The 18904-nt window shown below is 43.2% G+C and overlaps 1 protein-coding gene across 4 annotated transcripts in view; it reads right to left on the reverse strand.

Annotated features, from left to right (window-relative positions):
* Positions 1-18904, reverse strand: part of afdna (afadin, adherens junction formation factor a) — a 129393-nt gene that overhangs the window by 17825 nt on the left and 92664 nt on the right. For all 4 annotated transcript variants that reach the window (XM_080745267.1, XM_080745269.1, XM_080745268.1 and 1 more), the window contains exons 22-26: positions 6577-6642; positions 6260-6333; positions 4150-4268; positions 2001-2201; positions 1775-1863 (exon numbers count right to left, since the gene is read on the reverse strand). In XM_080745267.1, the coding sequence (XP_080601393.1) occupies positions 1775-1863; positions 2001-2201; positions 4150-4268; positions 6260-6333; positions 6577-6642 (549 nt within the window). The remainder of the gene's footprint in view (positions 1-1774; positions 1864-2000; positions 2202-4149; positions 4269-6259; positions 6334-6576; positions 6643-18904) is intronic.

The raw sequence follows: 18904 nt of genomic DNA on the forward strand, positions 1-18904 counted from the left end.
TGAATGACTTGACCTGGGCAAAGACTCTTTGTGGTCAAACGTGCCTGTGATTGGGTTGATGAGATTAAATAGCGCATGCCACTTAGGCGAGCCGCAAACCAATGGAGAATTGAGAAGTAAGGAAGCTAGTGTGGCAGTGTATTTATTCAACACACACACACACACACACACACACACACACACACACACACAATTGACAAACAAAAAAAGAGAGAACAAAAACATATATATCATAAGACAGTAATGTTACTAGGTTTTCAATGTAATGGGTCCCGGGACCCACAGGTGGTCATTCAAATGGGTCCCAGAAAAGTTTTATGAGTCCTCAATACAATGTTTTCGAGCGCTGTGAGCTTGTAGATCGGCTATTTTCAAAATGTTTGCCTATTTCTTATATTTATTTTACAATTTGGCTAATGTTTGAACTTAGAACTACTAAAACTACTAAAACATGTGCCCCTAATGAATTCGGGCGTGCAAAATGGCGTCGGACGTTGGTGGAATCAAAACATTGACGTTTCTATCGCCTGTTTAAGACTTTCTACGTGGATTTTATTTGTGTTAACGTAGGGTAAAGTAGGATGCTTTCACCCATGAACAATGGTGGTGTCTGTGGAATTTTAAAATGTTTTTCTTTTACCGCGACCCGGTAAATTATTTTAACATGGACTCCAATGGAGGCGCATCCCCGGGACCCCAGGACCATGACATGAATGAGTCCCTGGGCGACTTGAATGAGTTTTTGATGCGGGATGCGCACGTAATGACATCACTGATAAGATATCTGCTCTATGGCCAGTAGGGGTTCTAACAGATTCAAACATAATAGATATGTGTGACTCATTTCATTAGGCTAACAGAATACGCACATGCGTATTTCTGTACTGCAAGCCCTCGTTTGAAGTCTTAAGTGCAGTTAAACTAAAAACAGAGCAAGACCAAAATAACTGATAATAATTTAAAGACATCATTAGCTACTGATAAATACAGTATCATTCACTAAAAGTAAAAAGAGATAACGGTATGACCGCGTGACCACAGCTGAATAGCCAATCAGTGATGCGGTTAGAGCCTTGATTAGGATTTATGATTACTGGCCAAATGAAAACCAGAGAGAGAAAGAGCGAGAGATAGCATTTCTTACACAGCCTTGGTTTAAACTAGAAGCATTAAATATTACATGTTACTGGAAGGAATGAGTTCATGGTAAGAGTGCATACCATATAAATAAGGCTAAATTCCTTCCCGCAGCTGGCGCAGGTTCGAATACGACCCGAGGCTCTTTGCTGTATGTCATCCTCACTCTGAAAAGCTTTCTGAGAAAGACGCTCACTGCTTTCTGGGGTATACTGTATCCAGTACTGCTTTTTTATCTTTCATTTGCGATGGAATAGTGAGTTATGAAATGATCCTTTTCACATTCATTTGTATTATGCAATTCAGTTCCTGACACCCCCTTATGATCTAAATTGTGTCAGATAATGGAGCATGGATGAAGGGCAAAACAAATGCCAACAATGATTAACAACTATTTTTATTCCACAAAGGTCTTGGCATGGTGTACTAATACACGTGCACTAGTGCACTACAGTGTCTGCGTCATTCCCATTAGTCAAACCAATGTGAATTTAACATACACCGTCTATCTACACACCCCCACGTCTATGTTGAGTGTTGGTGTAATGTGCATTAATCAGTCCAGTGTCAACCCTCTGGCTCTCTCTCTCCAGGCCACACACAGCCGAGCAGCACATTCCTGGCCACGGCTACTCACATCGGCACAGAGGTTGCCTGTGGACACGGAAGTGATCTTGCCGGGTCCTCCAGAGTACACAGCCTTCGCTCCAGGACTCTGACCCTGATCTGAGGAAGACAGAAACAGCAGTATTTAAGAGTTGTACTGTACGCTAACTGTTTTTGTTGCACCACATGCTGAAATTGTAGATTAAAATGATCAATGGATTATTGCTCCTCTCAAGGAACTGATCTAGCGTACGTACTGGCTACATTAGGGCTGGAGCGGTGGTCCGCGCGGTTCTTAAGGAGACGCTCCTCTCCGCTCATCTTCTTTGGTTCCGGGTACGAGTCCCAGCCGGCCTGTGGACTCTCTGGAGAGCCGTTCTGCACCGTGTTGTTATACAGCTCGAAGCCCTCGCTCTTTGGACGCAACTTCCCATTTTTATCCCGGCCACGGTCCGACGCTGGAGAGGAGATGAAACAAGAGGAGATAAGAGGAGAAGTGGGGAAACGAGATTAGATTAAATGAGGTGAGATGAGGGGGAAAAGATGAAATGAAATGAGGGGAAAGATGAGATGAAACGAGATGAAATGAGGGGAGCGATGCAAATAAATGAAACAAGATAAGATGAGGAAACAAGAGAGAAAGGGTGGAGGAGGCAAGAAAGTGGAGGCATTAATGGATATGGGGTGAATAACAAAGAAAGTGCAGGTAAATAAAATAGAAAAATAAAAATAGTTAAAGGAGAACATCACCCTTTTTCAACATCATCTTTACCTGTGCTCATTATAAGATGGCACAATTTCCATCTACTCACACCGCCTCTTATTGGTGGGCTATGGACACAGATCTGCCTACCGATGATGTCACTGGTAGGAGAATTCTGAACTGTCCACACTCCACAGTGCTCCGAGTATACAGAAATGGAGCCATTTTATAATGAGCATTAGTGAAGACCAATTATATGAAGATAGGTTGAAAATGGGTGAAGTGGTCCTTTAATAGTTTAAATAGTCAATTCACCATTTCCCACAAAACAGACCCAGGTTGCACTCTGGTGTGTTATTTGCATCAGTAAGTTCACTGTGAGCCAAACTCCTGGATGTCCAGGATAAGTGGAACAGCCACTGTCTGCACTTCCAAAATATTGCGGTCTGGAGAGAATTCGAGTAAAACGCCCCTTTAGCGTCAATGCGGACCACAGGCCAGCTAGGCCAAAGGACATCTTTAATGAATATGAGGTCACATTCCAACAGACAAAGTCCAGAACACAGCCAGAAGCACATTAAACTGACTGTTTGTGTGTATGCGCGTGTGCGTGTGCGCGTGCGTGCGTGCATGTGTTCATGCTTTCAGCCTCTCACGCCAGGGACACACACACACTTACTTACAGGCACAAAATGCTAGCGGTAGCCACAAACAGTAATTACGTCTGTAGTCACGCAAACTGGAACAGTGTGGTGAAGTTTTACTAGCCAACAGAATGGATGACAACAAGGATGGACATTGTCTGAACATGTCTGCTACTATTCACTGGCTTTCTCTGTAAAGTTCACACATAGCATGTCTGCATGCATGTACACAGACACTACGTGATGCAAGAATACTGTGAGCTGTGTATAAAACGTGATTTATATCTGTGGAATTGATGTCCAAACTTCAAAGTCAAAGATTAATTTGGGTGCAATCTTAAAGTTAGAGAGAGAGAGAAGTAAGCTTAAATGACTGAAGGGTCGTTGTGGCGTCAGTTCAGGGAATGGCACAGTGAACCCCTGTTTGTAGTGGAGTGAAGGCTGGTTTAGGCTTTAGTCCATGACGATATTATTCTGCTATCCTGGCTTGAGGGACAGGCTGAGGTTTGCATCCGGATGGTCCTTGGTTCTAATCCCCATTTTGCAGAGGTTGTGTTTGTGTGTTTATATTATATAGTAGGGGGTCTTCAACGTATATCGTTTCATGTTTGACAGCACAATTGTTAGTGGATTTTGGATTCATTTCAATTTGTGTTTTCAGATATTTAACCACTTGAACTGTCAATACTTCTCCCCTCTACACCAAACCTCTTTGCCGAAAATAGCTGATCTACAAGCTCATAACGCCTCGCAGCGGTAAGAATCTGGTTAAGAATCTGGCTAAACAGGCGATTTTCTTTTTTTTTTCTATCAGACAAAGATTTGGAGGACGCCCTGTAGTAACTCTGAGGACCCCCTAGCGGTCCCGGACCCCCTGTTGAAGACCCTTGTTATATAGAGTAGCAAAGTGGCATTTACAGTATGAGATAAAACAAAAAGGTCCCAGGTTTGATTCTCGGCCCTGGCAACGTGTTGATGTGTCCCTGAGCAAGACTCTGAGGTCTTAACCATTCAGTCTGACCACTTGGAGCAGCCAGTGGAGTGTTTGTGTTTACTAACCTCTGGGCATCATAGGGCTAGGTTGATTGAGTAAGGTAGCCAAGCCGTGGTAGATGGCTCCTTGTTTAGCCACTTCCAGAGTGACCACAGCACCCGTCCTCGTCATCAACTCTGCAGCCCTGGGGAGGAAAGGAGAAGACCAGAGAGAAGTATATTAGAGAGAGAGAGCGAAAGGAGCAATGTTAAACCAACACAGGCAAACTTAATGCAAACAATCTGCCTAATGCCATTGTTTTGTCTATTCCATATCCTGTGCATTCACACCCCATTAAAACTGACATTTCCTTTGGCTAGCTAGCTAGGTTAATGCGCAGCCGCAACCGACCAAGCAGGAGGTGTCTGCTGTTGCTATTTAAGTCACATTAAACAATTCACGAATTCTTTCCACAATTTCCACACCACATTCTCTTCCCCACTTGACACAGGTTTGAGTGCTGAGAGGCAGACCATTAAAGGGGGACACAGGCGGATGCCAATGGAGGGGGTTTTTCACAAAATGTTATAGTTCTCACTGAGAATGTAAAGTGGATCAGCCCACCAGTGCCAAGTCCCAAGGTCACTATTTCTTTCGCCAGTCAAAACAGCTAATATGTTCGGACGATCACTTGGCATGTGTGGTTTTGACTTTTCCAATAACGAAGCAGCATTTCACCTCTTTTTTTTTTCTTTCTTTCTTTTTTTTTTACCACAGCGGCTCATTTGCCACACAGCTCCAAGCTCATAAGGAGTATGAACCAGCGGAAACTGGGGTTTTAATTGGCTGAGGAATATTTTTCACAGGCCAGACCCAAAAGCACTTTATATTCAATCCATCCTGATTCCTGCTGGAAAACACTTGCACGGACACACACACATACATACGCACGCACGCGCGCACACACAGTGTAGAAGCTCCAAGTGGTTGAAGGGCAGACGTAAAAGGAGTAAATGAGCCACAAGCCTTCTATTGGATGTGACTCTGGGAATGTAAACTTCAACCATTTCCCAACTATGGAGCACAAAACACTCGTGTATTGACTATGCACTGCCTCTCCAAAGCTGCATTAGGAAACTTAACATAGTTCGGATAACGCACACAAACATGCACAACCTGGGTATTTACAAATGTTTTTTTGTCCCATTTGTTTGAGCAATGTAGTGTAACACATATTTTCGTTCAATTGCAGGGGAGTATCTGAAAGGAAAATTAGCATGGCTTTCTTTGACTGATAACTTAAATGGCACTATCTGAAATGGAAAAATGTGTGGTATGTAACACAGGTTAAAATGAACACTATCCCACGCTAGCACGGGATCACAAGACTGTACATGTTGATCTCAATAACAAAGGATTTATATGAATGGGTGGTAGCCACTTTTAATCTCTTTGAATGTGGTTACCAAATACGCACGCACGCACGCACACAATATATAGAGGTCATTCCAGTGAAGCCAGTGTAACTCTATAAGCCTATTCTGGGTGGTTTCCTTCAGTCACGGTTGTGCTTTGGAAAGAGAGACAAGTATTGTCATATCTGTGAGATCTGAGATACTGTTGTTCACAGTTGGTTGAGAGTGTATGTGCATGTTACACTTATCAATATCATCTCCACATGTGGCACAGCGAATACAGCCCAAAGATCCTTTTCCATGAAAATATTGTTTCATGTTTTCAACTGAATGGCACGGCAATAGTTTTGTTACATTATCTATTTGAACACTGACAGAGTGAAGAATAACATTTTCAAAAAGATAACTACTTTACTTTCTGCGTAACTGCTGATTTTAGGACTATAATGAAGATAAAGACCGCAGCATTAACATCTATTAAACTGCATTAAAGCACCCAGGCCATATTTGGTTGCTTTTTTAAGCCTTTCATGTACCTCCATCTGAAGCCATTTACAGACTTTTATACATACAGTAGATCCAGACACGCACTGGTACACCTGTTCATGTACTAAACCCTAAGTTAGACCCGAGTTATACCGACAATAGTTGATCTACAAGCTCCCAACGCGTTGCAGCAAGATATTTTGTGAGCTTGCAGATCTACTTTTGGTACGCAACGGCATATAAAACAAGCCTTACAAGGATATACAACTCAACTATGATGTCTCATTTATCTCACCTTTCCTGTGACAGGCCCACCAGACTGCGACCATCCACACTCAGCAACTGGTCCCCCGCTGCAAGACGCCCGTCCTGCACACAGGAAGTGAGACAGAAAGCAGGAAAAGATACAGAGAGACAGACAGAGAGTTGTGTGTGAGAGAGAGAGAGAGAGAGAGAGATGCACTGTAGAGCAGGGTGTACACTGTTCCTTGTGGTTTCAGACGAGGTCACAAGAGTCATCATGAAGTAATCATCCAAAAGCAGTCACTGTGTTGCCTGCGTGTGTGCACGCGTGGGTGTGTGTGCGCGCGCACGTGGTGTGTGTGTGCTCACCATGTCCGCCGCTCCTCCTTTGACAACAGACTTTATGTAAATCCCCAATTTTTCTTGACCAGCACCCTGGAGAGTTGAAAGATAGAGAGGGGGCGGGGGGTGCGAGAGAGAAAGAGAGTTTAAGCTTGAGTTAATTATCATGATGAATGCATGTGTGGTTAGTACATTGCAAAAAAAAAAAAAAAAAAAAAAAAAAAACGTTTCAACATCACCCAAACTTTCTTCAATAAAGTTTCAAATAATTTAATCCCTTAAAACCGGGTGGGAAGTGCAACCCCAGCGGCAACAACCACAGCAAACTGGAAACCTCTCAAATGAAATCAGTTTAGCCCATTTAGAATCCAGTCAAATTCTCCAGAGCCACAATTAACGTACAGTCCAGAGAAAACAACAAATCAGAGAAAAGTACAGTGTCACTGGGAACATGGTGTTACAAGTAGGCCTGTCAAAATTATTAAATAATCAGTGATTATGTAATAATTGCGAATACGTGATTATTAATCACATATAGAGGAAAAAACACTGTTCCAAAGTTCAATGCCAAAAAGCACACTCAAATTGTTAATCACAATTATTTGTATGATAATTATTCGTCAAGTATATTTCCTGATGGTGACAGCCCTGTCATACAGAACCTAGCTGTCCCAGTAGATCCCGTGTCTGCAGACACAAAGCCTCATCTATGGGCTGAGACGAGCCAATGTATGCCTTTGTGTGTGTGTGTGTGTGTGTGTGTGTGTGTGTGTGTGTGTGTGTGTGTGTGTGTGTGTGTGTGTGTGTGTGTGTGTGTGTGATGCTACTTTTGAACTTGTGCGAGATGGCTGTGGTGGGCATATTTCCTGTCGCCACAGGCTTTTTGGTGTTAATCCCCAGAATCTAAATGGTACTATTCATCATTAGTCTAAATGTCAAACAGTATAGGGCTGTATTCTCTCAATTTTGGGACTCATCTGTCAATTTTAACCGAACTCATGTCTCACAGTGGTATGAAGAGGTCATGGCATTTCCTGAACACACTCCATGTGGTGAAATGGGTCAACCCATCAACTCGTATAACACTCTGACTATATCTTACACAGTAAAATCACCAGTGTAAATGAATCCATTTGTATTGCTCAGAGTGTAGACATGTATCCCAGTGTACCCATAAGGGTCCATTGTGTTACATTTGTCAACTCAGAGTAAAATTAACCCAAAGGATGTTTCGGTGTATACAACTCACGCGTCGTTTGCAATGTGTGGTCTAGGACGTTACGCGATATATGCTGTTAGGCGTCAAATCCTCGCAGTTAGTGTTGTATGTCCAGAGTTTTAGGTTTCCACATCTGCATGGGATTTCAGCCCTGTATTTTAGTGTTCCAAACAGATGGCTGATTGCTCGAAATCATGAAATCCAACCTCCCATATTGTAACAATATGACAAATTTAACTGCACAAACCGAGGCATCATTTAACATCGCAGGATTCACTACCACCTGGGCAGTTGCTGGGAGTTTTGACTCTTTTCAAGTGTGTGTGTGTGTGTGTGTGTGTGTGTGTGTGTGTGTGTGTGTGTGTGTGTGTGTGTGTGTGTGTGTGTGTGTGTGTGTGTGTGTGTGTGTGTGTGTGTGTGTGTGTGTATGTGTGTGTGTGTGTGTGTGTGTGTGTGTGTGTGTGTGGCTCGGTTTTACTTAACATCAGCTTGCTATGCTCAGAACTGTGCTATCTCTTTTCACAAAAAAAGTCAAGCTGCACAATCGCTATCCAACATCAGCTATCTACTAATCCTTCAATGCAGTTATGTAATAGAGGTTGCTAACACACTGGGCTTTAACTTGTTAAGACAATCCATCATTAACCGTGGCCTCCCTATTTTGTGCATGTCTAAATAAATAAAATAAACTAAGTCAGGTCAGGTATATTGTGGGCCAGCAATGTTTATGGAATATGAAAAATCATACAGATCTGTCTTGATAACATACTACAGAGATATTGTGTACCGATTTGCACGATGTTTTGACAAACTATGTAGGAGTAATATAATAAAATGTGCCTCCTGGTGGCACTATATTCTGCTCTCGCATCCCAGGAGTGTGTATGCAGTATGCACAGTTTCACATTGATCAGACCAACAGTGCCGGACATTAGTTGTCCACAGACAGACATAAACAGATACACAGACGGCCAAACAGGGTGCAAAACAGTCTCGGCCACGCCTTGGGACTGGCAGAGACAATAAACACAAATGCAGCATCCTATATAAAGAATTGGCTAATGGGACGGTGGGCAGGCGGGCGGGTCGGCTGGCACACCACGGCCACTTTACTCTGACGCAGACATAACCATGAACAAACCTGACCATATATAGGCATGTCACTATGACTCAAGACTCATAAACAATGGATGGAACCTTACAGGCATCATCTTCACACTGAAGCAGGGTGGTTTAGGGTAGAATCAGTCAAACGGGACGCTAAATAAACGAACCTGATTGATATGGAAGAGTGCATTAGAAAAGGAATGGAAAGAAAGGACCAAGAGGAACCAGCCATGAGTGACTGCTTTTCACCCTCCACGCCACGCTGTGTGTGGTCCGATAGGGTTGCTATAGATACCATATGATGGGATGAGTACGTATCTGGTAGTTGTCTCTAAAAGTGGTGTGCGTGTGTGGTCCTCCTGAGGTTACAGTTACAGTAAAGCGTGGAGTGTGCCGTTATGCCTGCTGTACCATCTCCACATGTTTATTTCCCACTTGTGTATTTCCGCGCGCGTGCGAACACAGCATTGCGTATGAAAGATCCGGGCAGTCGTATTACAAAACCGTCTTCCGACCAACAACATTCCTGGTATTCCACTCCTCACATGGCATGTTACTGCAGACCGGACAGGGTGGGTCAGATGGAAGGACGGACGAATGGAAAAAGGATTAGATGGACGAAAGGGAGGGGAGAGAATGATGCCAGAGGGAACGAGGGAAGAGGTACAGTGGGAAATGGAAGGGGAAAACATGAAAGAAACTGTAAATAAATGAATTAGAGGAGGAGCCGTGGAAGACTGCGTGAGAAAGGGAGACCGTCAATGCAAAGGAAGGCAAATTAAATTAAAAGAGAGAGCGAGAGAACACAGAATTTCTGTGCAAGTGTGAGTCAGTCTCCAGACAGACAGAGAGAGGGGTGGGGGGAGGTCAGAAACCGTATACTCCTGAGAACAGCGGTTTGAGTTCACGAGGGGAAACGCAACACAGGCCCCCCAAAAAAGGTGTACATAGTTGAGTTACACTATCAGCACCCTAACCCTAACCCTATCTGCAGACAGAGACATACATAAATACACATACACCATAGAGAGAGCAATTTCAATGTAATGTTGAATCAGAAACAGTTGGATGACAGAAAGAATTTGTTGTGATGACGAGCTGTAGCCAAAAGCGATTAGTTTTCTGTCTTGGGCACAGAGGACACGCAGCAGTTTTTCATCAGATGTTGCACCACAAACCGTAGTGACTCTGAGTGAGTACACACATAAACAGAAAGGACAAACCATACAGAGCAAACAAGCCAGACACAGGAGAGAGACACAGGTTCATCTACATTTTACAGTATATACAGTAAAGGCTAAAAGCTCAATTAAGGAGCGAGCGACAGACAGAGTGAGAGACACGCACATAATGTAGATAGACAGATCGATAAACAGTACATTGGCAAAACAAATGTTATTGTACTGTCAATAAAATCCTATTTGAATTTGAGAGAGAGAAAGATAAAAAAATACAATGGTGCCAGTAAGCAAATCACTAGTATGAAATGATGTAAATAGAGAGTTGAAACGACAAAGTAATTAAGATGAAAGTAGTGAAAAATCCAAGATGTCATTCCTACCAGCAAAAGGGACGGATAAGCCAGGCACTGCAACCCTAATCAGAGAGGATGGTAATGTTGCGGCGTGTGCATGGTCTCTAAAAGGTGTGTGTGTGTGTGTGTGTGTGTGTGTGTGTGTGTGTGTGTGTGTGTGTGTGTGTGTGTGTGTGTGTGTGTGTGTGTGGTGCCCCAGTTTATGACCCCTCCTACAAGTCTTGTCACCTGAGCCAGGTAGAGTGGCATTCCACAATACCATAGGGACAGAGAGAGTGAGAGTGTACTGTATTATGCATGTGTACAACAAACAGCACCTGGTAAGGGCAGTACATTCCCAGTCAAAAGACTGATACTATGATGTCATTTATTGCGGTTAAAGGCATGTTTGTGCATTAAGAGAACAGTGTCCATTCAATACAAATGTAAAATGATCTCCCCATTATGTTACTCACTCTCTCTCTCTCTCTCTCTTAAAGGACAATACCAGCATTTTTGCGTCATTTTCAAAATAATACTAGTTTATTTTGATTTTACAATTACATAAAGAAAATAAAAATGATATGCACCTCCAAAGAATGCCCATCACGACATAGAAGTCATAGAGAACTGCATTTAGTTAGTTAATATTTTAACAATTAAAACACGACAATCTAACTTTGACGAAAAATAAAGACAACATAAAGTTTGCTGTGTTTGATTATCGAGCTCAAGCTACGTTACAGTTTGGAAGGGGTTGGCAGTATTATAAAGTATACATGACTTGTAGGAAGTTGATAAACAACGGTATATAGTCCTTCAAACAATCAGTAGCCAGGAGGTGGAACACACACTATTCATAAGATACTGAATGAATTCAGCCTCTCTCTCACACACACACGCTCACAGGGTTTTGGCAGAAAACATGAAACAAAGCAGCTCAATAAAACTCTGCCATAAAAGTGCAGAGTATATTAACTAAGACTTCTAATTGCTGCCATTTATCAGACCTGGCAACCTGGCACTCTGTGTCTGTGTGCTTCTCATTAAGGTGATTCAGGGGTTATCCACAGGTTAACTGCAAATCCTCCTAATGAACTACCTTTAATTAATGCTTGCCAAGTCAGTCCCACTCACTGTTTGCCGCTAGCAGAAACACAGTGGCTGCAGTAAGTTCATGATTCATCGGCCCACACAGCAGTATGCTGAGTGCTAACACCTGTTCTTGTTTGTTCTGCCATGCTTGGAGTACCGGACTGGTGTGGTTTGATACTGTAGGTACATGGAGGGACAAAAGAACTGTAGCAGAAAGTTTGAAGCATCACAAGAAAAAGTCAATAGAGCATACTGTACATGGGCAACTGGCAGCCCGGGGGACCCCACCTTCGCTTAATGCGGCCCGCAGGTCTGATATATTATTGTTTTCAGCTGTTACAATTCCTAACATGACCTGGTTTAATTCTATCAGACTATATTAGTAGCTTAATGACTAGTATAGTAGTATTAAAAGGTATTTTGTTTATGTCCAATGTATTTGTATTTCAAGTTCATAAGGTTAACATGAGTATGTAACTAAAAGCGTTTGAAATTAAATCAAAATGTTAAATTTCAGGATCCCAAAGCAACTGCGAATGACAAAGTAGGACGTAGCAATATGCAATGTGGCCCTCTGGAGCGAAGGTGGAAATATAGTGCCCACCCCTGTGGAAATATAGTGAAATATAGTGCCCACCCCTGCAATAGAGTATGGTTGTATTTAGCAATACACATGGTAGTCATTCATCTACAAATGCTAGTTTTCCCCTACTTGGGACACCAGTTGGGTGGAGTTCGACACATGTATACAAAACGTTAATCTTGTAGTATAATAGAAAAAAAATATGGATAGGTTTTGACTATAAAGGGGTGTGATAAGCCATGGAAACACTTTTGTTATAGACACTTTTCCTGCTGTCATCTTGTTCAATAGTACTCTTTTCTTCCTGTTTCACATTCTACGGCCTGGTAGTGACACTTTTTTGTTTTAAAGAAACGTGCCTCAAATTCCTTGGCTGGATAGTACATCAGAGTCCAACCATTTGGCACTCGATTCAAGATAAAACAAACACGCAAAGCCACTGTTGGCCACATGAACTGATTGATAGCCGATTGACTTAGAAATAGTAGAGAAAGCAGCTGTGCAGTGTGTTGAGTCTATGCCACATTCAGCCATCCAGCCTGCCTGCCATGCTGGATATTTTAATTGGCTGCAGCTGCAGAACGCCAGGGCAAATTGACAGTAAAAGCCCTGCGTTTGACACAGGCCTATATACTCTGCTTGAATAGACCTGTCCCGATGCCAGCAGTGTGCTGCAGCACAGAGCCAAAATGGAGCCCATTTTCACCCAAATGTCTACTTGCGTAGGGCAATGGACCAAATTATCAATTTTATGTATTTTAATGAACAATATGAAAATTCTTTAGCGATTCTTTCAACAAGGTATGGGGATAATAATAAACCAATCATTTCACCTTTTCTCCCCCTCTCTGTTAACTTCGACAAGTCTGCTGTCAGCAGTATGGCTAGTAAATTGTTCAACTGCGTGGAAGTTTAGCGAAAACATGACAATATGGAGACTTATGCAGAATTGTCGATAAATATCTCAATAACACTTATCAGCTAGTTTGTACAAAACCGTATTGTGAGCGAAAAAAGGGCAGAGGAAATGTGCATGTGTGTAAGGTTGCACTCCGAGTTGTTAAACTAAACACTTGGGTTCAGATCTACAGTCCGGAGACCGCAACGAAACAAAACAACTTCCTCCCGCCAAACCTGACACAGGAAGTAGCCTGCTCTCCCGTTTCCTTCTATTGCAGGAAGTAAGCCGACCAAGGAGTACTGACCCCTAACTTGGTGTCTATGTGTGTGTCTGAGTGTGTTAACCTTTTGTGTGTGTGTGTGAGTAAGTAATACCGAGGCTGTCTACTATGAGCCGAAGGCTTCCTGTCTCTGGCATTCAGAACAGGAAGGAATACTTAATCACAGTGAATGTTTTATGTCTTTCAAACATTCTAGAAGACCCCACTTCGTATGGAATATACATTTACATCCTGCTTCTCACAGCTACTTAAAATTATGCTGCTCAGTCCATATGCTAGCTTTCTGTACTCTGTAAAGAACTATTCCATTTGGTAGAGAGAGCCTGGAATGTGTGTGCTCGCGCGCGCTAGTGTGTGTGTGCTCACACACACATGTAGACACACACCGCAGTTAAGCCACCTGCACGACACATAGTGAAACCCAATGACCAATGAAAACCTGTCTCACACAGTGGGAGACTGACAGGTATGTGGACAGAAACGCGGGTGGATATAGTAAAGTTTTATTCCAATGGCTGTGCGGAACTATGAATATGGACAATGGAGAGTGGACAGGTAGGTTAACGTTCTGGGAGATGTCTCTGGATTCACAGGACTCTCTCTTTCCCTCAGTCTGTCTGATGCCTTCCTTTAACCCCTTCATTTCCTTTGTAGTACAAACCGTGTGTGTGTGTACCAGCGTGGCTTTGCCGCCTGTCTCCATCTCTTTGGCTACAAGGGGCTCAGGCGGGCAGACAACGTGACGCGTACACACACACACACACACACACACACACACACACACACACGCGCACACGCACACGGACACGCACACAATGATAAAAGGACTCTGGCATGTTAGAGCATGCAGGTAAAGCAGACACATGACTCTAAAGCATCTGCGTACACACACACACAAACATAAGAAATACACACAAACACAGCTTTAATGAAGTCATAAAAACAGTAGCTCAGAGAGAGGGGCAGAGGGGTTCGTCTGAGGGGGTCAAAGTAAAACCAGATGTGTTGCTTGTCTTACAGGCACACACACACACGTAACAGTGCATGTGTATTTTCTGTACCGGCCGCAGGTAAAGAAAGTATCTCTAATGTCTGTCACGCATGCTATCTTACTTTCTCCTATCTATCTATATACTGTATTTGATAACAAAATGTCATATAGAACCAAAGGCTTACACATACGCTTCAGTGAAGTAAAGCACGATTATAATCTGTGCAATTACACTCTGCTGCATTCAACTCTCCACCCGCTAGGCAACCTTTTCATCCGTTTAATCACCTACTGTACGTTCCTTTGAGTCAGCAATTCCCCCATTTGGGAGTATGCATTGGTAGGTACTGTATGAGTGGGTGTAATAGCGGGTCAAGTGATTATTTGTTCAATATTCCTTATTCCAAACAGATCACTTGGGTTCTCCACTAGTTAATCACTCGTGCCTATTAATTTATTTCTCCAATGAAGTTGAACTGAAAACGGCAGTATAGCAGGTGGGATCTAGAGATGGTGATGATGACAGCACAGTTTCCTCTTCTGCTATCTGATGCTGGGGAACTGTTCAGAGCCCCAATGACAGCTTAAAGCCAATATGGCTGTTGACACGCAATGCTTTAACAGGGACAGAGTCTCTCTCCATTAAAAACAAGTCCTTAACCCTGCAAGGCCCAGCGTTGCTTTTTGGCAACATTTTTTAAATCATTTTTTAAGAAATGTTATAATTAGTTTTCCTGTTCTTTTTTTCACATTAACATCACCATTAAATGCTATTGTTTAGTATTACAATGCCATTGGCCACGATATTTGCATATAAATACAGAGGCTGACATTCACACCTCCCAGAGAAGTTGAAATTCCAGCGTCTGGACGAACAACATCTCACTTTTTAACTGAAGCTATTCCTCACAAAAACAGAAGTAAAATGCCTGTAATATTTTTTTTCGTGATCATTAGAATGTCTAGAACATGTACATGTGTTATTATTATTGTGAAAAATATCCCCAAAATGCAAATTAGAGTATGATTTATGATTTATGGCTATAAAACCTTACAGAAACATTATTAATTTTTTAACATTACATTTTCCTGTGATTAGGACTGTAATTCAGGTCTTGCAGGGTTAAAGTACAAAAAAAAGTTAAACACAGCCACACGCACACACACCTTTAACCCAGACGTGTGCATGTGTGTGTGTGTGTGTGCATGTGTGTGTGTGTGTGTGTGTGTGTGTGTGTGTGTGTGTGTGTGTGTGTGTGTGTGTGTGTGTGTGTGTGTGTGTGTGTGTGTGTGTGTGTGTGTGTGCGTGTGCGCGCTCTGATTGTGTTGTCCTCAGCACATCCTTCCATTGTTGTGGCCCTCGGAGGGAGGTAGCTCTCATGCCATTGTGTTTGACTGCTCACCACATTCTTGTGACCACTAGCAAACAAACAGTACAGTACATCACACACTGGACATGAAGTACAAATAGAGTTTTGTCCTAACTGGATTGAGGTGACAGGAGAGATTAGATCGTCAGCCAACGGCATTTTTTAGTTGATTGAAGTTACCGCGTCTTGCAGTTACCGGCTGCAAGTTATTTGTTTGCAACATTTTCCATTGACAAGTTGGTGTCTTTGAAGAAAAACATTCTTAAAGGGCGTTAAAAAGCTCCAGCTGAAGCTTTGTTAACTGTCATCCAGTAGCACAGAGTGGATTTTAGCAATAAAAAAAAACATTTTGTGGAGACTGTAGTCATGCAGCTGTATGCTGAAGGAATGTCCTGGAATGAGTAAACACAGCAGGAGAATACGACAACCCCAGCTGGGAGGAAGACACAAACAATACAAGCACACGCACAGAAACACAGCCCGAGGTGAAGTGTGTACAGAACAGTGTGGTTGTACCGTCTCTCCTGGTGTGTGTGTGTGTGTGCTGGTTGAATCATTAACATTATGTCTCTGAAACAGATCCACTGAGTAAACAACCAAAAGAAGATCAGAGCTCCAAGGTCAGCTACTAGCAGGGCTGCACCATCTACAATGTAAATTAATATTGTGAGTTAAACTGTGGAATAACAGTATGAACATTTCATATGCAGGTGTTTTGTCTGGTAGCATAGGGGGCTGTAACTTGTAACAAATTTGTTCCATTACCTTGGATTGTCGCAAGAACACTACTCTGTTCTTGTACAACTATTTTTGGTAGATACGTACAGTACCAGCCAAATACATTATTGCTACTTTAAGGAGAAATGTGTGGCCGATTACACTGCAACTTTTATGATGTACATAATTGTGCCCTCTCATATTGCAAAATAAATTATGAAGGCAATACTGGATATCCCTCAGCAGCGCGCTAGCAGTATAAGCATGATCCAGACAAAAGTGGGCGAGGATCATAGAGGAACAAGCATGAAATATGATTGTGAATTTGATCTGGAAAGTATTTTGGGACAATGGCTTACATGGGAACAAGGCTATTCACAAATTACCATGGGTGACTGGATCTGGCACATACACGCCTCCTCAGTTCATTGCTCACCCCTACACAACGCACATGGAAAACAAATAGTGTAGTACAAAGTATTAAAAAACTAGGACAGCTGATTCTGCAGTATACACGGATTGCATGTCACTCACACAGACATATTTATAGCCTAGTTTTTGTCAAAGCATACAAAGGGATATAATAAGAGGCAGGTGACTCAGCAATAGGCTTATATGCTTGGATTGCATGTCAGCGTACCACAGGGAGGGTTTCACAAACACACACAACTGAATTCCTCCATTTACCACATATCCTGCCTTATGAAGGCACGCACAATAAAATACTCAACATATCCATTCGTAACTCAAAAAGAGCATACAAATGTAACCAAATAAAACAAACATTCAATTTGTACGCTCTCATGGAGTTCAAATGAACACGACAGTGTGCCAAAACGCAAACACTGGACAGGTGATTCAGCGTTGGAATATATGACAAAGTACCTCACACGTAGTCCAGGTGTTCCTACCTCATTGGGGTCTTTGCGGCCCACCACAGAGAACCACATGGTGTAGCCTGGCTCCCTGTTGCTACTCCCCAGCACTCACACACACTTGCTCACTACGCCAGCACCTTGAAACCTCCACTACAACCCACGCTTCCTTCTGTCCAGTGGAGAAAGCAAAACAAGCAATAGTCCTCCCCCGGCTGACCCCCCGTGAAAAAAAAGGGGGAAAAAGGTTTTTAAAAATCCACTAGTTCCAGCAGGAAGGAGGAGCAGTATAAAAAGGCCTGTAGTACGTCTAGCAGTTACTGCTACTACAACTGGGCTGCCCCGAATCCTCTGCTTCCTCTCGCCGCCTGCCTGCCTCACACACACCCACAGTAGTTGTTATCCACGGCCGGCTGGGGTGGGAATCCCAGAGCTGGAGCTGATCCCAGACCAGCTTGACGTGTGCTGCTGCTGACGAGCCAAAACAAACTCATTAATAATTTACACAGCGCTGAGACGGCGCTCTCTCGGGCTCTCTCTACTCACACAGGGAATGAAGAAAAAACAAATTCCGTACAAAAAAATAATTAGAGAGAGAGAGAGAGAGAGAGAGAGAGGTGTGTTGAGGCAGAGAGGTCTGTTCCAGTGAGGTGTGGGGTTCAGATAGGCTGCCTACAGTCTACAGCTCCACCAGGCAAATAACAGCCCACGCTGTTCTCCAGCAAGGAAATACCAGCCAGCCACACAGACACACACACACACACACCTTAAACACTCACACCCGCTTACAGTATGTGCACGCACATGTGTAATTACACACACACACACACACACTTGCGCGGGCACAAACAAACACGCACACGCGCACACACACACACACACACACACACACACACACACACACACACACACACACACACACACACACACACACACACACACACACACACACACACACACAGTTACATAATAATGGAGCAGGGCAGAGAGTTAAGCTGGCTAGGTGAGACAGGTTTGGCTGTCTGGGAAGACCAACAGCTGTGTGTGAATGAGACTCTGTCTGTCTGTCTGTGTCAGTCCATCCCACTGCTCACCATCCCTCTCTCTCTCTCCAACGCATCTCTCCCGCCGAGCAGTTTCCCCCTTTCTGATCCTTGTACCTTTTGCCCGCCTGAAGTACAGGCTCGCATGTGCACGCACGCACCCACACATACACACACACTTACTCTCATTCACACAGGGCTGCGCTTTGAAAATAAACAGTACAGCAAAGCCCCTCTCCCTCCTCCTTTACCATCTCTCCTTCCACCTCTTACGCTTTCTTTCTTTCTCTCTCGCGCACACGCACGCACACACACACACACACACACACTGGGACTTTTAATCTGGGTCCATTTAAAAACGGAGCACTGTTCTTCTCATGCACACAGGCGGGAAGAACTATAGCAGAAATCACACATTCAAGATAGGGAGACAGACAGAGAGAAAGAGAGAAAGACATACATACAGACAGACAGACAGACAGACAGACAGACAGACAGACACGAAACAGACAGAAACGGAAAGAGACAGAGAGACACACACACACTTTTGCACTTTGGATGTGTTTCACCTCAGTAGACAGAAACATTCAACACAGACAGACATTCCAAAAACACCACCACACGTGGGCGCGCACGTGTGTGTGTGTGTGTGTGTGTGTGT

This window comes from Nannobrachium achirus, assembly GCF_963921795.1.
Source record: "Nannobrachium achirus genome assembly, chromosome: 16".
In the NCBI taxonomy this organism is placed as follows: domain Eukaryota; kingdom Metazoa; phylum Chordata; class Actinopteri; order Myctophiformes; family Myctophidae; genus Nannobrachium; species Nannobrachium achirus.